The sequence below is a fragment of the Periophthalmus magnuspinnatus genome, chromosome 14 (assembly GCF_009829125.3).
Source record: "Periophthalmus magnuspinnatus isolate fPerMag1 chromosome 14, fPerMag1.2.pri, whole genome shotgun sequence".
NCBI lineage: Eukaryota > Metazoa > Chordata > Actinopteri > Gobiiformes > Gobiidae > Periophthalmus > Periophthalmus magnuspinnatus.
The window spans coordinates 10975074-10998406 of NC_047139.1; the positions used below are offsets into that span (position 1 = coordinate 10975074).

The window sequence follows — 23333 nt, forward strand, 5'->3', positions numbered from 1 at the left end:
TTTGTAATGTTTGTCTTAGAAAATTCTAAGCTACTTGTGTAAACTTGGCACCAATAGTTGATTTATCAAGAACTAGGACTGCACAATTAAAAAAATGTATATTTGATCACTTTATTTAATATTGTGATAACAATAATAGTGAGAAATTTTCAACACATAGGTTAAGAATATAGTACGTTCAGTTAATTACAACTCAAATGTAGTTAATCTGGTGTCGCAAAAAAGTAAAAGGAATGTTAAATTTTAGGCTGGGACAATAAAAGTAATGACTAACATCAGATTTTAAATTTTTTTTTTTAATTTTTTTTTTTTTTACATTTAAATAAACTTTAAAAAATAAATCTCAAATGAATGATTTCTGATATTTCTTCTCTTTTGATACGGATAATTTGTTAACTGATCATTCTATACATTGTGAAGCCTATCTGGAATTTTACCTCTTTGACTTCTGTCTGAAGTCATGGGAATGACCTGGAAAAACTCTGAGAAGAACCCGCAACCTCCACAGTGTCCATGTCTGTGAAAAGGGATTTTTCTAACAATGCCATGTTTGGATACACACACCAAATGTCAAAACTGTATTTTATTCAAATATTTCCTCCATTTTCAATGGTATTAGCCACATAGTTCTGAATACATCTTATATTCATGATATTTAAGACATGTCTTAAATAAATTGTTTTGCCTGCTTCTGTGGATTTGATTAACTGTGAGTAATGACGATCTTTTTAAATTATGATTAATTTATTTTCCTTATTTCTTTTCTTTTATTAAATTCCTAACACTATACAAAATACATTTTAATATAGGTATTCATATGCTGTAATTAAATAAGTATAAGTATTCAATGTCAATTCTGATACTAAGGCCTGGTCCTCTGTAGGCTCTGTGGGTCTAATTAAGACCAGAGTGAGCCAAAGCAGGAACTTAAATGTGAATGAACAAGCCTCTGAGTAAAGCCCTGAACATGTCTCTGTTTCAATAATAGGCTGCTAAACATATTCTGTATACAACCCTTAAAGTAAAAAGTCAGCTATTTAGGCATAGGCAGCTAAAAGAAAAAAAAAAAAGACAAAAGCTGTTTCCGCCCGGTTTCGAACCGGGGACCTTTCGCGTGTGAGGCGAACGTGATAACCACTACACTACGGAAACTGTGTGACAGAAAACCGGGTCACCGCAATACATACTTTTCATCAGTACTGATATAATTCTGCTGCTTTTTCACGGGGTGCAAATTTCAAGTCTCCAGTTTAGAGAAAATATGCACTTGTGCTGTTTCACTGTAAATTCCTTTGACCTTTGACCTTTGATCGTGTGGGACAGTGGGCTGTGCTGAACATGGGCTTAGGTCAGACAGTGTGGAGAGGACTAGTACAACAGCAAAACATATCTGAATATTGGAGGGTAATCATGAATTTGGTTAGGCGGGTGTGGTCTAAAAATAAGAAATAGAGCGAAAACAATATTAGAACAAAAAACAAACAAACATAAACATAGATTTGAATCATTCACAATAAAAGTAATACAGATTACATTATATGTGCCATCTACTTTGTTACTGTACACTAAGAAGCTAAAATGGGGAGTTTAAGAAGATTAAGGAGATTTTGTCATTATTCAGTGGTATCTGGCGCCAACTAGAGGATACATGACACAACTGTAATATGAAAGCCTCCACGTGGTGATTAGGATACAATTAAAACAAGTGGGACGGTAAAGACACAGATCTTGGATTAAAATTAGTGATAGTTTTAGACTTAAGACTGTAAATTTCATTCACAAATGGCATACAAAATAGGAGACATTTATGAATTTATCCTACATAACTTATTATACGCTAAACCAATCACGTGAAGCCAATTAAGGGACGCTATGTATCTCATGCACTCAAATACACAGATATAAAACAGAGGGGGGAAAAAAAGGCAAATCACTATAACAGCCTTCTAACAGTAATATATTACAAGTTACACTGTTTTACTCATTTGGTCCTGGTCATGAGTGTACAGTTTGCAGTGACAGAGATGAACAAGTCCCCTTTGGGAAAATGTGCTAAAAGTAAAATGGCATCACTAAGTCCTCATGTTCTAAAGAAACAAATGAAAATACATATACACCTATTGACAGAAAACATGCGATTTTAATGAATGAAGCCAAGGTCATATTATCAATCCATATTAGACAAAAGTGCCAGTATCCAAACTAGCCCTTAAGCCCTAAGCCTCATCACCACATAAACATGAGTAGACTATTGATCACACTCATTGAACCCAGGGTATGGAATATTCACTGGGGAAAAATAAGGTTAATGGATGGTACAATGAAGGTTACCTGGCCAGAAGCCCAAAGTAGAATATTGAAGGGACTGGTCAGTCATCAACGATGGCAGAGATGGAAAAACAAATCAAGGTTCAAGAAATTCCAATCTAATACGAGTGTAATCTGTCTGTATCCGGCAGAGGGCAGCACTCGCATCACAGAGAAATAACTGCCATGATCTACTGTATTCTGTCAGTGTAAAGTCATATCATAGTGTCTGTATATTTGTATATATACATCTTTAAACCTTAAATACATCAAGATTACTACTGACTAAATGATCTGTATCAACATGTTGGCACTTGATTTTACAAAGTACTGCATAAATATATGAAATATAAACTATCTGGCAGGATTACGAACACATAACTCATTTTCATTGGGTAGAAAAAAACAAATACAAAATACAAATAAATAGTAATTTATTATTATTATTATTTTTAACATATTTTCCATTATTCGTCTTTCCAAAATGCCTCTACATTAAGTAACCAATATGAACAAATTAAAATACAAACAGAAAGTGTGAAACAGCTGTACAACTTTCAAACATGTTTCAAAAATACATGGTGCCATCTATTTCAAATTAGAATAAAGAAAAAAAGAAAGAAAAATGCTAGATTTGAGTAAAAGTGGGTCACAGTAAAATGTAGATCAAACTGAATGTAGCTGAATGCAAAATATAGAGTTAAACCTGGACTGAATCGGGTTTGAACCAGGTCTAAACCAGGACTGACCCAGGTCTGAACCAGGTCTAAACCAGGACTGAACCAGGTCTAAACCAGGCCTGAACCAGGTTTAAACCAGGATTGGACCAGGTCTTCAGCTGCTAAACCATAACAGTGCAGATTGAAAATTGCACTGCTTATTTGTTTTATGCTTAAATGTCTAAAATTACAATGGAAATGTATGAACAATATTTTCAGATGTATAGCACAAAATAATGAGTCCTGGGTACTTTTATGGCATCCCTCTTGCACTGGGAAAATGGAATATGGTATTTCCTGGCTACATTTAGCTTTAGTCCCTAGTAAAGTCATGCATTAGTTGTGCATTAGCCCAAATTTAGTTTGTATTTTAGTCCCTGCCCCAAATTTAGTCCTTGATTTACTACTGGCTGAACTCTGTCTTTCCCCTGGTTTAGTCTTTTTTAATGCATTAGTCTCATATTGTGCTTTCCAGACACTCAGACTGTCACTTTACAATTTATAGCATTATTCATTCACGCCATACTCTGTGTTGGCAAGTTATTGTTGTAGTCAGGGCTGCTCTGGGGTAGACTGATGAAGTAAGGCTGCCAATCGGCCCCATAGCTCAAACACCACATTCATACAAGGTAATGTGAGTCTAGTGACTTGCCTAAGAACACAATAACAGTTCCCATTAGAGCCACTGTTCCCACAATTCTCAATTCATGGGTTGGCCCTGTTTTTTTCCCTGTTCTTAATTCAAACCTGGTTCAGCCCTGGTTTAGGCTTGTTCTATTCCATAGGTTTATCTTATTTTTCTTCTTTGTGGAGTCCTGGTGAAGCCCTTGTTGAGCCACATTTTAGTCTCTGGTTTAGTCTCTGGTTTAGTCTCTGGTTTAGTCTCTGGTTTAGTCTCTGGTTTAGTCTCTGGTTTAGTCTCTGGTTTAGTCTCTGGTTTAGTCTCTGGTTTAGTCTCTGGTTTAGTCTCTGGTTTAGTCTCTGGTTTAGTCTCTGGTTTAGTCTTTTCTCTAATTTTAGTCCTAGTGAAGTCCTCCAGTAAATCCTTGTATGGCCCACTCATTACTCATAGTTTAGTCCTGTTTCCGTCCCTGTCTTCTCCTGAACAGCCTGTTTAAAGCGCTCCTCCTTGTTGATGTGCTTCCATCTTGTTCATCTGCTGTGGCTCCACTACTGCTGCTGCTGTTGTTGTCCTCCTCTGCGGGGCACTTCCGGTTTCCAGTCCGAAGCCCTGCCCCCATCTCCGTGCCAACAAAGAGAGAGCGCGTTGAGGTGGAAGAAGGCAAGGTAACGGCATTGGCTCTAAGCTCTCCCAAACTGGTACTCTTCTCCAAAGTGCCGCTGCTAAGGAATGGAAGCGGCCTCACGGAGGGGGGGATGGAGGGCCTGGAGCTGTAGGAGCTTCGTGATTCGCTGAGAGAGAGCGGAAGGGCAGAGTCAGAGTCCGAACGGTTTATGATGTCTCTGCAATATACACAGAAAAACAAAGATTAACCTTAATATTAAGACTGACCCAATGATATTTTTGGCGGTTGGTTCATTTTGTTTCAATACAATTTGCTGCTTAGACTGAAGAGCGGAGAACTTCTGTGTTATTGCGATTACAGCCTTTGAAAGTTGCACACGCGAGACAATACGTCAACTGTTTATTAAAAGCCACTGTACCTGATTTTACAGTCGTAAAAAAATGAAAAACTGAATTTGTTTACGGTACTTTTAAGGTTTGCAGTGACCCAAAGTCATGCCTCACTTGCAGTTAAGCATTCCAAGTATTATAATTTTTCATGTTCTCATGTTCATGAGACATTTTCACAAATTTCAGAGGCCATAATGTTTTGTTGTCATGGTAATGTTAATAACAATAGCAATTCTAACAATGCACTTCTTGATTATTAGACAATAAAACGCTTTATAATTAGATGCAGAGAGAACACAGCAGACTTATTATGACTTCAAGAGCTGCTTATATAATATATTAGTACTGGGGCAAGACAAATCTTGCTCAAATAAATACATAAAACACTGGGTATAGGCTGGAAGGATAGAAGCCTGTAGAGAGCTGCTGCGCTCAGCCAAAATAGACTCCCAATGAAATGGATCCGGACCCCGGTGGCACCTTCGCCAGCACCACCACCAGCGCCTCCGCCAGCACCTCCACCATGCTCCGAGGCCCATCTGCACATCTACAGTCTAAGCCAGAGGTTTGGCAACATGATGCAAACGGCCCAGGGTAGTCATTGGTCTAGTTAAACTTTACTGCCAATTTAAAGAGCGACAAATCTCACAGTGATTTGGAAAGTAGTTTTTTCTTTTGCAGATGCCCTTCTTAACATGACTACCTGTAACATAACTATGATGTTCAGCCTGCAGCGGGAGAGGTCTGTTGACCAAAGACAAGTTAATAGTACAAACAGGATCAAGGCTCTTGCTTGTGATAACTTAAAACTGTTATTGAGGTCAAATTAAATCATTAAACGTTGCATTCTACAGAGGTTTAGATTTTTTACATGCAGGTTAACATTTGCTGTTAGAATGCATTTAGCATGTTATTGGGTTCTTGTTCATAGCAGCAATGCCAACAGGACGTGAAGCTACCCGATGCTTCCGGATCTCTGTCTCTGAACGGCCTCAGCACCTCCTTGAGGCTTGGAAGGGTGGACGCAAGAGTAACAGCGGAGCAGCAGGGCAGAAAAACCAGCATCGGCAGGACAGGAAGTAATGTCAGAGGGTGGCAGGAAGGCAGAGGAAGTAAAGTCGATGGACGGGTGGGACACAGAAGAAGAGAGAGAAGAAGAGGGCATAGACATAAAGTCTAGTTGACCAATCGAACGGCTGCGATTCTGGCGGCCACTGGGTGGGCGGGACTTGGAAGGTGCTGATGTCACATGACCACGACCCTTCTGCTCAACCAACCTGAAGGGGTCTCCTGGCCTAGGTCGCACGGGCATCAGGCTCTGAGCTACAATAAGATAAGATTTCTATTAGAAAGGCCTTTTTAGATAGACAAAGCCATTTGTATAAATTTTTCTATCCACAACATCTATAATTACAAAGTGTATAAAGTATAAATGACTAACCAGACTGTTTCCATGACGACTGATCTGATACATTCCCAAGAGGCCAAAGGTCACTGACTCTTCTCTCCATCTGCCACGCTGCATCTGCAACAGATGCAAAAAAACAGACAAAATAAAACAATTTCTCTGTTTTCATCTATCCCTCATCTCCCCCCACCTCAGTTATTCACCCCAAAAATCAGACTCTGGGTTATACATGTAGTTAGCCCTACGTGAGTCTGAATTTGTCACATGGACATATTTCAGCAGTAAAAACATACGGCTATGATAAATGCCAGTATGAAGAGGTGGGACTTTTTGGTTCTGCACTTTTGAACAGGAAATCAATGGACCTGTTTTTTATGTAATAATTTAAGACTAAATTCCCAAAGAAAGGATAATACGTCTTCTAAACGATTCAAATAAATAGTCTCTAGGCCTTTAGTTGTTTAGTCGATTAATCGGTCAGTGGCGTCTTAGTTGACCATCATTTTATTTAGATTATAAAGATTTATTTGGGAGAACAAGAGAAAGAAATTAGTGAGTTAGTTAAAGATTTTGTATTACTTATATGTAAAGAGGTGGATTAAACTCTTGATTCACAAGTTTAATCTGTCTTTATATAAATACATTGTTTCCTAGCACTTTTTTGTATAAATAGTTGTTTTTGCATGAACTCCTGTGCCGTTGTAGTCTTGCATTTTGGGTCACAACCCCTTTTTTAGTTGATTAATCGACTTTTGTTGACCATGAATTTCTTTAGTCGACCACTGCGCTAACTGTCTCACATCTGAGCGTTCCAGGGGACAGAATATCCTCATCCATATCGTCAAGGTCATCGGACAGCAGCACATGAGTGGGTGACGGAGGCTTCAGGCCCAAAAAGGATGGGTCGAGATTTAGAGACGCCGCCAGAGCCCCCAGACCCGGATTATGGACCAGGCAAAACCCAGTCAGAATTTCAATCTGCTGCCAACGGTGCAGCTTCTCTCGGAGAGCAGCGGTCACGTCCGACAGCGCCTGTCTGTGAGGAGAGATACAACTTTACAAATTCGGAATATTTAATTGTTTACATAGCATGAGAGAATAATGCCATACTTCACGAGCAGGAAATATTATTCAAAATGAAAAACAAACAAAATCTACTTTAATAACTCATTGAAGCAATACCCTTATTAATTTGCACTGCTAGTTATGCTTCTGTCCAGTTGCACCAAACTGCCAAAGCAAATTCAAAGTTTGTGAATTATGTTCATTAACAATGGCATAATTTAAGGTGCACTGCATAATCTTGGTGGATAGTGCTCCACTGTATGGTATTTAACTTGCTTATGTCCCGGGTTAGAGGTCAAATCTTTGGAGAGGGCAATACATCTATTTGGGTAATAACTCCAAGATAAAGAAATGCCATGCCATATTGTGGAACAGGCACAGCATTAAGCTCAGTGGAGAAAAGCAGATGGCACAGGTGACCAAATAAGTTGCGTAAGGCAGCATTATATAATTTACGATATTATATAAGACAAGTCTTAACTCTATAAACTAGAGAGAGTCACTGACTTTGCAGACAGGATTTTGTGGTCGACGTCATCCAGTGAAGAGCTGTGAGCCACATGGAACGTCCCAAACAGTGAACTACGCTTCTTCTTTATCCTTTCAGCCTGAAACAAGACAAAAAATGTGTTTAAACCAGGTCTAAAGCAGTCCTGGTTTAGTCCTATATTAGTCCTCAGTCCCCAGGTCTAGTCCCAATTGACTTTGGGCCTTCTAGTCCTGGTGTAGTCTTAGTCTTGGTCTCAATTGACACTTGGTCCTCTAAGGGATCTGGTTAAATCCTGGTCTAGTTTTGGTCTAGTGCTGCTTTAGTCCTGGTCAAGTCGGGGTTTGATCCCTTACTCCCTCTCTGGCCTGCAGCAGCTGCCTCTCCGCGCTTTGTTTTTTCATGTTGTAATATTGGACCTCAATTTCATGGGTGAGCTGCAGCCATTTCTGAAGAGGCTCTGGAGGTGACCAGTCAGAGCGTGACTCCAGCTCTCGCTCCGCCTTCTTCAGGGCCATGCGCATCTGTATGGTAACAACACAGGGCCAAACAAAAACATTGTTTCAGTAACGAGGCTTGGAGTTAGACTCTTGATCACACTGAGTGGAGTGCTATCGTGGCAAAGTGGTTATCCTTTCTCCTCCTCTCAGGAAGAAGGTTGTGAGTTAGACTCCTGATCTTTCTGAGTGGGGTGTTAACTGTGGCAGAGTGGTTAGCTTTACCTGCTGTAGCTCCTCCTCCACATATTTCTGTCGGTTGGTCTCATTGCCAGTTTGCTCCCTCAGCTCTCTCAGACGCTGGGCTTCCTGTTTTGCCGACTCAATCTCACTCCTCAGCTGCTTCTCCACTTGGACTTTCTCCACCTGAACACACCGCTGCTCCTCCTGCGCCTTCTGCAGTCTGCAAACAAGGAACACTCAGCAACTTTGGGCGTGAGGCAGGAGTCTAAGACCTGTGTATGTGCATCTGTGGACATTTGAGGAGTTTTCAGTTTTAACATCGGAAAATCACAATTAAAAATGCTTTAAATCGCATGTCCTGAAGGAATCATTCAGTTCTTTCAGCACCGCCCTCTTGCATTGCTACTAACTACTTCCTGCCAATACATCATCCGTGCATTATCCAGGGCTACGCGTCGGTGGCAGCAGTCCAAGCAGGGACACCCAGATGATTCCTCCAGCTCCTCCAGCTGAACCCCAAGGTGTTCCCATGCCAGCCAAGAGACATCCAGCTTGAGACATCCCCCGGAGGACCTCCCCAGGAGGCAACTGTAACAGAGGCCCGAGCTACCTCAGCTGGCTCCTCTCGACAGAGGAACAGCAGTTCTACTTCAAGCTCCTCCTGTGTGACTGAGCCCTCTAAGAGTGCTCCCAGCAACCCTGCAGAGGAAACTCATTTTGACCACTTGTGTCCATGATCTTGTCCTTTTGGTCATTACCCAAAGCTCATGACCACATGCAAGCGTAGGAGCGTAGACTAAATCATCAGTCTGGCTGTCAATCTCACGCGTCGCCCTTCCCTCACTCTGAATAAGAGTTCTATTGGAGCTAGCATTGGTGAATTTTCAAACAGAGATTGTAAAACAAACGACAGGAAGCTGAGCAAAATTAATGGAGTGTAACTGGTCATTTACAAATTTTATGAGTTTTTGTTGGTCTTTGCTGATACCATACCTCTCACAGTGAGGTTCCTGAATGCACCTTCTCATGATAGTGCAATGAGTCTTTGTGAAATCGGATCTAAGAGTTCAGACCGGCCCTGAATCTGTCGCAGGAATGTAGTTCTATTTTTGGAGCAGGAGCTTACAGCTGTTCAACAATACATGTTATGTGAGTGATTAAAATATGATGTAGCTGAACAAGGTTCAGCTGTAAAAAAAAAAAAAAAAAAAAAAAAAAAAAAGGAGACTGTGCTTGAAAAATGTCTAGGTGCTTATTTTATTTTTTTTCAAAAACTACAAATGCATTTAATTATTTTCCCATTACATATTTTTTCCCACTAGACAAAATAAAATTCTAGAAAAAAAAAACAAGATTCAGAAAAACTTTCTGACATAAATACAAGCTGCAACCCTACCCTGACACATTTCTACTACAGCAGCAGAACCATCAGCCACTTCAGCCTCTCCATCTCCTCATCTTCACCTTTAACTGCAAAACTAATCACAAGATGCCGTGTCACAAGATCTCAAGAGAAAAATTGTGTGGAAAATCATCTTGTGATTTTTTTTTCTATTATATTTGCTTTGGACAAAACAACGGAGAACTTGGCTGAATTACAGATCTTGAGAAGCTGTTGTTCAAAAATATGAAATGCACAAAGGAATCAAAAATTGTGAGGCCAAAATTGTGAACTGAATTGCATCATTTATTTATAATTATAATGTCAAAATTGTGTCTTGTTTTCCTCAACTTCATCTTTTTCTCGTCTCATGGAAATTGTCTTATTCCATCCATAGTTTGCAGGTTTTATAATACACCACCATAGACCATCATCTTTTTGTTGTTTGCAAAGAACATTGTATTAACCAATTCCATCACCTGAAATATGCTAATAGTAACTATTCAAATTGCCATTTTGATTTGATTGTAATAGTTCTCTGTATGTCAAGGACATTCAGTACAGTGAGGGGTGCAGGCAGAGGAAAGCTCAAGCTGAGCTCAGAGGCAGCTCCTTATATGGTCAAAGACTCCAGGACGACCCCGTCTCACTCAGGCTCCTCTAATACCTCCAAATCAGACCTGAACACAGCATCTCCCAGCTTAAGAGGGGCAGACAGGAGCAGTGACTTCTGTATGTTTGTGCAAATGTGTAAAACAAAATAAATGTTCAATTTACTTGGTTTTATTCAATTCACCCATGTGTGAGTAATACTGCATACTTCTCCTCCAGAGCTCAAAAAGCTTATTTCCACCTTGTGAGGTTGAAGGTGGTAATCCAGAAAGGACTCTGTGTTTTTAAAGTTTGTACATATTCAACAGATTAATTTCTGCCTTCTTCCATTTCCCAAATGCTTTCAGCAAGAGAAACAGTGGCGATCAGTAAGAACAGAAATCAGTATACTGTATTTTCTGAACTATAAGTCTTTGGCCAGGGGTGCAATTTATACACAGATGCGACTTATATGTGGAATTATTATATAATATATATAGTGTCACATCTTCATTATTGTCAGATGACAACTGCGCAAAGGCACTCTAGACTTATTTACCAGTATCTACTACTCCTGTACCATTGCAAATTTAAAATTTCAACATTATAACTTGCCTTTAGAGATAAAAGGTCTGCTCTTGGTCTCAGATTTTGTACATTTATTTTTCCCAAAAAATGTGATTAACAGTCCAGTGCAACTTATATGTTTTTTCCTCATTATTATGCATTTTTTGGCTGTTGCGACTTGTACTCCAGAATGACTTATAGTCCAGAAAATACAGTACTTTGAGTAGCAGTAAGTAATTTTTTGTGTAGTAGTAATTGTTGTGGTAGTGTGTAGTGTGGCAATAGCAGTGGTAGTATTAGAATTAGAAGTGCTAATACTAAGAACTAGAAGTGATAATACTAACAATAGTAATAATACTAATTGTAGTAGTAATAATAATAATACTAATCAGTAGCAATACTGAGAGTAGTTGTATTAGTAGCGTTCACTCACTTGTCCTGCAGGTCTAGGAGGCTCTGCTCTGCCTTCTGCAGTCCCTCCAGGTCTTTGGTGAGTTTACTGAGGTCATCGCGGGATTTCCTGGTCTGAGCATAGGCGAACCAGCACCCGACCAGAGCCAGGATCACAGACAGGAACAAAATCAGGTCCTTCCAGCGGGTGTCACGCCCTACAGGACACAACATGAAAATGACTAAAGCAGGACCAAATGCCGAGGTTTAGAACAGGGCAAAATCAGGACTAAGGTCTACACAAATCGGTGTTTTTCTGTTCCGATATTGTTTTAAATACTTGACTTTAAGTGTCAGTAATTTAAGAAAATGAATCTCAAATGTAAAACTGGAACCAGGTATTTCTAGCTGATGTTACCCAAAGACAACGTTGGTACTATTGTTATTATCATGTCAGAAATAACAAAAATAGATGAACTTAGACCTGGAGGAGGTCCGAACAGAACTGTGTCCAGGGCTTTGAGCTGAAGTTTCTGTGCATGGCTTCGCTCTGAGATCTTCAATAAAGAGCCAGTGAGAGTAGAGTTTTTCACTGCTAACCTGAAGAAAGAAGATTCAAAATGAAAAGAAAAATAGTCAGGAGAAGAGCCAGAGGAGCAGAGCCAGAGGAGCAGAGCCAGAGGAGCAGAGCCAGAGGAGCAGAGCCAGAGGAGCAGAGCCAGATGAGCAGAGCCAGATGAGCAGAGCCAGATGAGCAGAGCCAGATGAGCAGAGCCAGATGAGCAGAGCCAGATGAGCAGAGCCAGAGGAGCAGAGCCAGAGGAGCAGAGGCAGAGGAGCAGAGCCAGAGGAGCAGACAGGTTACTGTACCTGGGGAGGGCGGTGCCGTTGAGCTGCAGGTTTCTGAAGGAGGCTGAATACTGAGGAAGCTCCACACTGAGAGACAACCACTGCTCCACCTGTACTAGCGACCAGTTATAGACTACAACACAGAAAGACCAGGACTGAACCAGGCTCAAGACTTAACCGGGACAATACCAGGTACAACAGACATTAAACAAACCTTGACTAAAAAGATTAATCCAGGACTAAAGCAGGATTAAACCTGGACTGAGCCAGGTTTAAAGGAGTCCCAAAACTTAACCAGGTCTGACCTGATGGCTAAAAACCACAATAGGTTTTTTTTTAGTTTTTTTTTTTTAGAAAAAAAGCTCGTTTCTTCTATCTTGGTTGTGTTTTTGGTGCTAAAAAGCTTACTGTGAGAGGCCCTCCTGCTTATCTCCATAAAAATGTTCCTTGGCTATAATATTTCACTCAATGGCAAAAAACATATCAATCTCCATAGAGAATGTTCCAAAGTATTGTTTTAACAGAATCATTATAAAACAAGTCAAATCCTTTAAAATTTGTATGTATACTTTTAGATTATGGATAAATGTTCTTTTGAGTATCTCGTTTTGATACTAGTTGTAAGATTGATTTGATTTGACAACTTTACATAATCTTGTATCGTCCCTTTTGATTACAAATTCTTTTCAGTTTCTTCCTTTTTCCATTTTTGTGTCATGACATTTACAAAAATATAACAAATTATGAGTCCCTTAAATAAACCCAGATGAGCTCCTATTAATAACCATGATATGTTTATTTAGATTGGATTTATTTTCCCCCTTCTGCTTGAGAGCTGCTCTACAGAGGTTTAAAAGGCATGCTTCTGCTAACTAAGAAAAACATAAACATGACACTAAATACAGTTTTAATGCGCAAAACAAGGGCTAATCTTAAGGTTTGAAGCCGGTATAAATTATAAATCTGTTATAGACAACATCTAAAGGTCTAAACCAAAACTAGGACTTAAGGTTTAATACCAATACTACTACAACACGACCAGCGGACTAATCTATAACTAAACCACACATAAACCAGGTCTAAACGATGATTAAACCAGGACTAAACAATACATAAACCAGGTCTAAACCAGTACTAGACTGGGACTAAACGATGAGTAAACCAGGACTAAAGAATACATAAACCAGGTCTAAACCAGTATTAGACCATGACTAGGCCAGTCGCGATAACAAATTTTGAAATACAATATATAGCTGAAGTAAATGCTATAAATAAATGGCAGAATACAACCCTTAAGTAGTTAGTTTGTGTCTATTATGAAGATAGAAGTTCATAATTCAACCGTCTACAGCTCAAATAGTTCAGAAAAAAAAAAAAAGGCTAGTGCAAAGGCACCACGATAAATACTGGCTTCCGAAAATGATTGTCCCATCCATCATGTATTGAACAATAAGTCCATAAACCAGGTCTTAACCAGATCAAATCCTGTACTAGCCCAGGACAGGACTAACCCTCAGAGTATTTCCAAGTGGTCCACATGTCTTCGATGCTGATGTGGAGGTCGGCTCGGTGAAAATTTCGTCGTTTGGTTTTGGAGTCTGAAAACTTCATGTCTTCGCGTAAAAACTGTAGAGACACAAAGGAGGATCTTTAAGACCATAGCTGCTGGTGAGACACACATTACTTCTCCCAGTATTGATTTATTTTTTATTTGTACTAACACTGAATATTTTTGGAAAACATTTGAGACTTAATGTTTTTTGTATATAAAATGCCAGCAGATGGTGCAAGGACTCCAGCAGCTGACCCACAGTCAGGTGTTAAAATCAGACTAAAATTTGTAGCTGCTAAAACTGAAAGACATTTGAGCACTGAAATAGTAGGTGGTTATGATTTTAAATGGCTACTTACAATTACAAGTACATGTTTTTAAAAAATCTACTCGCAAAATTACTCCAAATGCACCAAATTCTACCCAAATACAGTAACATGAGTATTTGAAAGTTCTCCACCCATATAGCCCATTTAAACACTTCCTTGTTAAATAAACAGTTAAATGTTCTGTTCACAGTTTTGAACCATGAGCGAGGAACATTGGCTCAACAATTTTTTTTTTTTTTTAACATCCATCCATTTAGTCGCATTGTTGCAGGTGAAGAGAAAAAAAAGCAATATTATCGCAATTACAATATAAAATTTGAATATTTATCATATTGTGTATGATAAAAAAAAATTAAAAAAAATACAGCAAATAAGACTAAAATAAAACTTGCAGTGTAATATTTTAAATAAATACACAGCAATATTAGGATGTTGTGATGCACTGAAAACAGCTACTGAATAACTAAAAAGTATGCAATAATCAGGTTAATCTGACCTCATCTGTCTCTGTACTGTCCACATTTCCGTCTGCATCGTCGTCCATCATTTTGTGGATGGAGCAGATGGCCTCAAAGCTCAGTCTGGAGTTTTCATCAAGGCACAGAGGAAAGTCAATGAGGCAGAAATCTGAACAGAGAAGAGATTCAGACAGTATTAATACAGACCTAAACCCGGATTAAACCAGGTCTGAACCAGGTCTAAACCAGTACAGAAATAAACAGTAAATATACCTCAAAGGACCTGGACTGAACCAGGACTGAACCAGGACTGAACCAGGACTGAACCAGGACTGAACCAGGACTAAACCAGGACTGAACCAGGACTAAACCAGGACTAGTCTACTGTGTGACTTCTTTAGAAAGTCACACAGTAGAAAAATAAAAATAAAAATAATATATATATATATATATATATATATATATATATATATATATATATATATAATTACCTGTATGGTATAAGTGACTGAAATCAAAAAGTAAAGCAACCAGTTTGTATTCAATTACAGATATCAATAAATATGCTTGCAATTCAATATATGCAAGATAAACATGAACATAAAATTAATGCGAGCAGGGTCGACTTTCCACAGATCTGACCTGTAACTAACTGGTGGCATCACCTGCTTGCCTTCATTGAGAATAGCTGATACTGTGGATCATGGTATGGTTAGGGGCGTGTATCTTCTGTTTTAGGTCATTTGATTTGGAATCTTAGGACTCTGATTCAATTAATTGTTGTGAATTATTGACTTAAGTTAATTTAACTGAAGCATGATAATCTAGTTTCTGCAATGCTCTCAGTTGTCGGACATCTTGTTTAATGCTGTTGCTTACACAATCTGAAGACATGAACCAGATGCCACATGGACTAGGAAAAAGTACATCATTTAGACATACAGTCAGGAGCATGCTATAATGGAAACAACCCACACAAAACAAACTCCATAGAAGTAACCCACGCCTTATGGGAAACCGACCTGGGACCTGGCTGCTGTGAGGTAGAGATGTCAAGAATTTTCAGTAAAGGAGAATAGTAATTACTCCATATATGATTACGATATTATTAATTGTAAGAAGTAAATACTAATAATTGTGAATATTTAAAACACAAAAAATGAAAACGTAAAAGTAAAGTGCATTAATTTAGCCAATTACTGTCACTATGAAATTTTGACTTCACAAAGCTGGTCACATACTCAAGCCTGAGAATTTATCATTCCCTCATCAATAAGCCACCAAGAGTTGTTTTGAGGAGTTGTTTTTATTGTTTTGTTTTCACCTACCCCCTATCCCCGCCCCCTTCTCTGTACCTACTTGTGATTATTCAAAACATTTAGACTCCTGGTATTACATATATGGTTCAGAAGTGGCACAGGCCTATTAGTTCTGCAGTTAAAACAGAAAGTAAAGGGACCCCCTCTGTCATCTTGGCTCAATATTCCATGTTCAATGAACAAAATGTAAAATCCTAATATACTTATAGTTTAATATTAATTACTCATTGTTGCAGTGGAGTCAATAATAGTGAATCATCATAAAATTGTGATGTTTTGATACAATCACATTCCTTCTGTGAGGTAAAAAAGCTAGTTTACCTTTTTAATGAATATGCAAGGATGCAAAGGTTTGAGCTGCCATAAAACAGGAAGCCTACAGATTTACGGATGTAGTGAAAGTTGGTTTAAGAGAACATGAGAGATTTTACTGTATTATTTTTCTAGTTTCGGATAACACACTAATCCGTTTGTAGTTTCAGTTTGACTTTGGTTTATTCCTGTCTCTCAGCTGCTCACGCTAAGCTCATCTTCTTGTGTAGCATAAAATAAAGCCTTTGCAATTAGCACCTCCACTACAGCTAAAACTGTAGTCCAAAAAAGAGGTTGCACGACTGTTTGACTACCACTTCTGTCGCATCCTTAAACAAGACAATTCAACCACTTTGCCTGCATTGTTGGTGGTTAAATGGGTCAAAGAAGCTAAAGGAAGTCACAGCATGTGAAAGTGAATAATAATAATAGCAATTAAATCAAATTCAGTCATTTCTAATTGTCAATGTTCAGCTTGGGTGTTGTTAAAGGGGACGTCCTCAGCCAATCCTCTTAGTAAAACCATGTGGTTTGGAGCACAGTTAAAGTTTTGGAGGAAGAATTTTAACTTTTTTCAAGTTAAATGGCAATGATTAAAAGTATCTAATGTTTAAGTTCAGAAAAAAAAATCAAATAGAAAGCTTTTTTTTTTTCTTTTTTCTGTAAAACAAAATAACATTACACTTAAAATCTTCAGCGTCAAATAGCTTCACTATAGTTTCAAAATGTGGTGACATAATTAATTTGAATTTCATTCTTGCAGTTAAAACAATTGAATTTCGGAGTTTAGAATGTTCAAAAAGGACAATTCAATCACAAAGGTTTAACTGTTGTCCATTTAAAAATAAGTTTGAGATATAAGTCTGTACTAAATTAAAATGATAAATCTGTGGAACTAATACCCAACAAAAAAATTAGGATTTTCAGTTTGACTATTTCTAAAAAAAACAAAACAAAAAAAAACTCGATTTCCCGTTGAGTTACATAGGCTCCAGCCCTTGAAATTACGACATTAAACTCTAGAACGGTGTTTCTCAAACTGTGGTATATGGACAGCTTGTGGTGGCAATTGGGGCCTTCTGCAGTTGTAGTATAGGTTTAATTTAATGACAATGTTTTCATGTCCTCTTTTTAGTTAATCCTCTTCAGCCGCCACTCCAGTGAACAAGAGGGTTGCATCCCTCTTGTTCACTGGAGTCTGGGCCTCTCTGCTCAAACTGATGCTGCTGCGACCCAGCCCCGGATAAAGTGACATAAAATGGATGATGGGAGTGCCCCAGGGGTCAATCCTGGGACCCCTGTTGTTCAACCTCTACATGCTGCCGTTAGGCCAGTTAATACGCAGCAATAATGTGTCCTACCACAACTATGCAGATGACACTCAGATCTATGTCTCACTGGCAGCAGGTGAATATGGACCAGTGGATTCACAATAGGGATGGGACGATATACGATAATAACGTTAATCGCGATAAAAAAGGTCTGCAATTAATTGTTAGTGGCATTTATAAAAAATCGTGATCATCGTGCACGATTATAATCGCCTTTAAGGCACCACACTGCCTCATGTTTCCAGTTCCAATACAATGTTTAGATGTTAGTTCTGATGTTTGCCCACTCTGTCATAGCAATGACACTTGTAGCTTCTGTGCTTATCTCTGTTATTGTTGATATCTGGCAGAATATAGTTCAGACAAAGTCTGATCCGTAACTCTCCACAGGAACGTGCTAGTGCGAGCCTCACCCGTGCGCACAGATGAGACGCTAATGTGTGTACATCTTATATTTTACCTACAATAATGCAAACTGCAGAATAAAACACCTTTTAAACAATAGACAAATTAAGTCTAATTCATACAGCTGAAAACAAATGTGCCAGAGCGCATGGTCCGAATGCGCACTATGTGCACAGAAGCAATGCTCATGATTATACACGGTATATTTTACCTACAATTAAGTCAATAGCAGAATAAACCACGCTTACTGATCGAGAAAAAAATAAGGTCCTTTACTCCTGAGTCCACTGTGGGATCTTTACTCTTTGCCATGAACCGCTCCGGGTCTGAGATGCCTCTAGTTTAACTTGTACAAACATCCACAGTGTCCTCGATCACGTACTCCTTTTGTTTTGTCTGTTTCGTCATGTTTAAAACGCAAAACAACAGTGGGTAAAATGTGCCATTATGCACACATTTCTGCATCCACTCGGCTTCAGCCATTTCCCAATTCGCCAAAGTTCCTTAAATGCATCGTTCTAAGTGTTCATCGACAGGCACTTGTGTCACTTCCAGCGCAAGGACCGGTCCATTTCGACAGCATGGCATTGAGGAGTACACATTTTCTTCCAGGTATGTCTGTTTACGGAAAACCATGGCATGTGATACATCATCCTGTCCCGCTGCTCATTGGCTGTAAGGGGAAAACGTCACTAAATGTGTGTGATGTAATTGGTTGATTCTACAAGGGGAAGAGTGGGGCATAAACTTTCAGTCATCTGTAGCACTGATTCGCTGTCTGTGGCATCAGTAACCCACAACCCCCACCTTACTGGCCAACACTGGTGTCAATCACAAGCTAACACGTGTGTTTAGCACTGGGGAACAAAGTTGGCGCTGTCAGAAGTTTATTATGCCTGAAATCGACAAAAGAAATGCAAAGAAATGACAGAGCAGATTTCATATTTGGAGTACTTTCCTGCAGCAGATTGGACATGGAGGATCTTATTTTGTGGACATATTTTCTTGACTGGATTATATTCTCTGGACCTTTACAGAACAGATGAGACTAGCTTTGTGTGAATATGTTGATGTTTGACAGAACCAGAGCGATCAATGGTAAGTGAAGTCCAGATTCACACTTTGTGACATTTCTGTAAAAACGTCTTTCCTGTCAGCACTGTGGTGATTGCAGGTGAAAATGGTTTGCATATCCAGAAAGACGAGCGCCGCAGCTTTCATTTGATGTGTAGATTGTTTGTGCGCGTCACGGGTTATTGTTTGTGAACATTGCTGTAAAGTTGTAAAGTAGGCCCGGGCTGTCGGAACATTAACAGGTTGATAATTATCATGATAATATCGTTAATCGCGATTATTTTGCCCACAATAATCGCAAGTCTAAAATTTAATATCATCCCATCCCTAATTCACAACAGGTCAGTGTGTGGATGCAAAAAAAAAACAAAAAACAACTTTCTCCCGAGACTGAAGACTAAGACTGAATTCATAGTCTTTGGACCACAGAAACAGACAGAAAGTCACCTCCAGTCTCTCTCTTTAAAACCTTCAAATCAGGTTAGAAATCTAGGGGTAATAATGGACTCAGACTTGAACTTTAACAGCCACATCAAATCAATAACATCTGCAGCTTTTTACCACCTAAAAATATTGCAAAAATCAAAGGTGTACTGTCATAACCAGACTTGGAGAGACTTATCCATGCATTTGTCTCCAGTAAGTTAGTTGCTGCTCGGGTCCTGGCTAGAACTAGGAAGTACGAGCACAAAAGTGCTGTGCTCAGGTCTCTGCACTGGCTTCCTGTTGCTCAGAAAATAGGGTTTAAAAGCAGCTCTGCCCATGTAAAAGTCTCTCCATGGCCTAGTATCAAAGTACATCTCTGACTTGCCCAGAGTCAGGACTAAACGTGGGGAATTAGCATTTCAGTTTTATGCAGCTAAAAACTGAAAGTCTTCCTGAAGATGTGAGACAGGCCTCTACTTTGACACTGTTTACATCCAGGCTCAGAACAGTTCTGTTTAGTTGCGCATATGACTGAGAGTTTTTTATTCTGCAGTCTTCTCTTTTAATGTTAATTTTATGCTGATTATTTATGATTATTTGTTTTGATTTCTTGTATTGTTATTATTATTGATTTTAATGTCTTTCTTATTCTTATTCTGTAAAACACTTTTACTTGTAAACAATTACTTTGTGTACGAATTTTGCTATACAAATAAACTTGCCTTGCCATCATCTTGTTTCCATTTTGGTTCAGATTTGGTGGTACTCTGAAGGCCAGATATTTAGTACATGGTAGGGTTATCAAAAGGAAAATCAGATACTAATAGATAATTAAAATATTAACGAAACTACATACATTCACAGGACAGCAATTAACATTTGCTGAACATTCCTCTTAATTGCCTCCATTAATAGGAAACAATGATCAAAAGTATAAAGAAAGCATTATGGCCTGATCCTGAAAGTCTCAGTCAGATAAATTTAGACATGTAAGATAAAAGTAGAGAAATAACTGTTCACTTCCTGTGAGATCATCCGAGACAGGAAGTTGTGGTTTTGGAGCGAACAACTGCAGCCCACACTTCTATTTCCATCAAACAGCAAATATATTAAGAACAAATTTAAAGAAGTGAGATTAAACCAGGTCTAAACCAAGATTAAACTTAGATTGTCTTGGTGCGTGTGAGTAGGGGATTTCTACATTTTCAGGGACAGATCACAATTCTATGTCATCGTACCACACTCAGAAGAAATAGTGCTGAAAATGAGGATCAGTAATGCCATACTGTGGAACATCCCAGGCAAAGCAATAACATCTCCATGGAGACAAGCAGGTAGCTGACTGTCCCATAAAAGTAACACAGTTCACCTTTAACTCAGCTTTAAAATTAAGCCAAAGTTTAGTCCGTGATTAGTCTTCAAAAAGTCCTGGTCTGACTTCTTTAGTCCTGGTTTGGAATATGACAACCTTTACTCTGAGCACAGATTTTAGTTGTTTTTTTACCTGGACATCTATTGCCGTTGGAAACCAGGTGTTGTTGCTCTAGGGGGGTGTGGTCTGTGCTGTCCAATCCACTTTGAGCACAGACTGAGAGAGCACTCAGCATCAGCCACAGCATCTGCATCTCTGAAACAAAATACTCTGGTAAGTGCTGGTTTGGAAATATGAGTCCTAGTTTAGTCCTAGTTTGGTCCTAGTTTGGTCCTAGTTTGGTCCTAGTTTGGTCCTAGTTTAGTCGTTTCCATTTAACATTTCATGTAAGATTTTGATTACCAATCTCGTAAATGTAAATCTCATCTTGAATAGATAATAAAATTTGGTTGATTTAGTTGTGTGATAACACAATTATGCGTAAATACTTATATTAACGAACAGAGTCAATGTCCTTAAACACATCATTCAAACAGACCCATCACACAGGGGTCAGTAGTTCATACAGCTGCTTCATTTCCCACAAAACTGAACCAAACATAACCAGGACTAGATCAAGACTAGAATCACATCCAAAACAGGTCTAAAAACAGGACTAAACCTAGTCTAAAACAATATCAAAATCAGGTCTAGAATTGAACTATAACAGGACTAGCCCAAGACTAAAACCAAATGCAAAGGAGTTACAAAGCAGGATTTCAGTAGGTTCATGAAACTAATACAGATTCTTGGACTACTTAATCTTAAACTAGGACTAAACCAGGTCTGAACCCAGAAGATAACCAACTCTGGTGTAGCCTGTATTAGATACATCACAACTAAAGCAGGGAAGGCACTTGAAACAAATGAACCACCTGAAATAACCTAAACCAACAGAGGTGTAAACTTACTGTCTACTATGAAAGAAATTAAACACTTAATGAACATAGACCAGTTAATGCATTGATTTATCACATTCTGTGATCATCATTTAGCCAAGTACAAGAATTATCTAACTCTGAACTACTGACTTTCCAGCCTATCTCACTATCAACACACAAATCAGAACTGCAAACCCCAAAGATTATCGTCCTAGTGCAAAAACTCACCTCCAGCTAAAAACTCCAAGAAAGACCAACTCGAATCCGATTAATCCATGGATCGATCGGTCCGCGTGTATAACTCCATGACCAATGAACAGAAGAGAAAGGCGTCAGTGAGGGGAGCTCAGTTCGCTGCTGCAGAAAAGTGTCTTCCTCAAAAACACGCTCAAACAGGCCCTTCTTGCTCGTTCCCTCCACACGCGCACTCTGCGCGCACGGCCAAGGCGCAGAACAGGGCGGGAGATGTGCGCAGGAGGTGGAGACAGCAGAAGAAAGAGAATAACACACTGATGAGGAAAAAACTGTCAGATACAGTCTGGTCGACTCTCGGTGGACAGGACCACGGACTGAAATTAGCCTGGTTAATTTCTTTAGATTAAATATGTTAAATTAGGGCTAATTGTTTTGGGCAATTAAGCGGATTCATGTGATAAATGTTGGTCTTTGGTGCCCACACATAATGCTCTCGTGCCCACGTCACCCCAGTGCTTTTGTCAGTCTTTTTATAGCCTTTCACCTCCACATCAGAGGGCATCATGCATAGCACACATTTCTCCCTGCGCATCCCGCGTTACTGCACGCACTGAATATGAGCACAGATATGTGGACAAAATAAGATATTTTTAGGGCTTGTCTAAAATAATCCTGTCTGTAGCCTACTGTGCAAGTTTAGTCATTAGCGTTGAACAATTGTACAATGCCACCGCCCCCTGGTGGAGCAGAAGCCTGTGAGGCCTACTGTTCTATTAGGCCTATTGTTCTACTAGTCCTACTGTTCTATTAGGCCTACTGTTCTATTAGGCCTACTGTTCTATTAGTCCTAGTGTTCTACTAGTCCTACTGTTCTACTAACTCTACTGTTCTATTAGGCCTATTGTTCTACTAGTCCTATTGTTCTATTAGGCCTACTGTTCTACTAGTCCTACTGTTTTATTCCATAAAACTTTCAACTAGTTCAGATTGTAGCAGCCAGACTCTTAACGGATATTAAGAGAAGAAAGCATATCATCCCAGTGCTGGAGTCCATTCACTGGTTTCCTGTTGAGTTTAGAATGAAAAGTTCTCCTTCTGACATATAAAGCCATAAAGGGCATGGCCCCATCATATCTGCAAGATGCTATAGTACCATATCATCCAAACAGAGAGTCCGCTCTCAAAATGCTGGACTACTGGTGGTTCCTAGAGTGTCTAAAAGCAGAGTAGGAGGAGAGCTTTCACTTACCAAGCTCCTGTGTTATGGAATCAGCTCCTGACCATGTTAAAGAGGCCACCACAGTCTCTACATTTAAGACCAGGCTTAAAACGTTCCTCTTTGAATGAGCTTATGGCCAGGCCAACTAGGAGCAGAAATAAAACCTGCAATTTTAGTTAAGCTGCCTAGGGGTAGCTGTGCTGGGGGAAGTATGGCAACCTGAGCACTGTCCTCTGTTTCCTCCTGTTTTCCCTGTCAACAGCTTCACTACTCACTTCACCTGGAGTTTGTTCATTGCTATTCACATGTTGTTCCCTGTCTCACTCACCTCTGGGGAGTGC

At 39.2% G+C, this 23333-nt stretch overlaps 1 protein-coding gene and 1 non-coding gene across 2 annotated transcripts; both read right to left on the reverse strand.

The window, feature by feature from the left end:
* Positions 1-1079: 1079 nt before the first annotated feature.
* trnav-cac (transfer RNA valine (anticodon CAC)) lies at positions 1080-1152 on the reverse strand. The gene has a single exon. It is a non-coding gene; the product is annotated as a tRNA-Val (tRNA).
* Positions 1153-2780: 1628 nt separating this feature from the next.
* Positions 2781-22017, reverse strand: LOC117381850 (stromal interaction molecule 1-like). Its single transcript, XM_033978886.2, has 14 exons — positions 21807-22017; positions 20791-20913; positions 14458-14588; positions 13592-13706; positions 12102-12213; positions 11716-11831; positions 11275-11449; positions 8345-8522; positions 7979-8146; positions 7643-7743; positions 6871-7106; positions 6104-6187; positions 5940-5985; positions 2781-4490 (listed from the first exon to the last, which is right to left on the reverse strand). Exons 2-14 carry the CDS (start codon positions 20909-20911, stop codon positions 4100-4102), a joined length of 1974 nt encoding a protein of 657 aa, XP_033834777.1. The 5' UTR covers positions 20912-20913; positions 21807-22017; the 3' UTR covers positions 2781-4099.
* Positions 22018-23333: the final 1316 nt, after the last annotated feature.

What these genes read in the sequence shown, in the direction of transcription:
- LOC117381850 (XM_033978886.2), bottom strand. Translation starts at nt 20,911, where the DNA reads ATGCAGATGCTGTGGCTGATGCTGAGTGCTCTCTCAGTCTGTGCTCAA. An exon ending in GTCGTCATGGAAACAGTCTG is followed by an intron (nt 5,986 to 6,103) that starts GTTAGTCATTTA and finishes ATCTTATTGTAG; the next exon opens with CTCAGAGCCTGATGCCCGTG. An exon ending in AGGCCAGGAGACCCCTTCAG is followed by an intron (nt 4,491 to 5,939) that starts GTTGGTTGAGCA and finishes TGTATATTGCAG; the next exon opens with AGACATCATAAACCGTTCGG.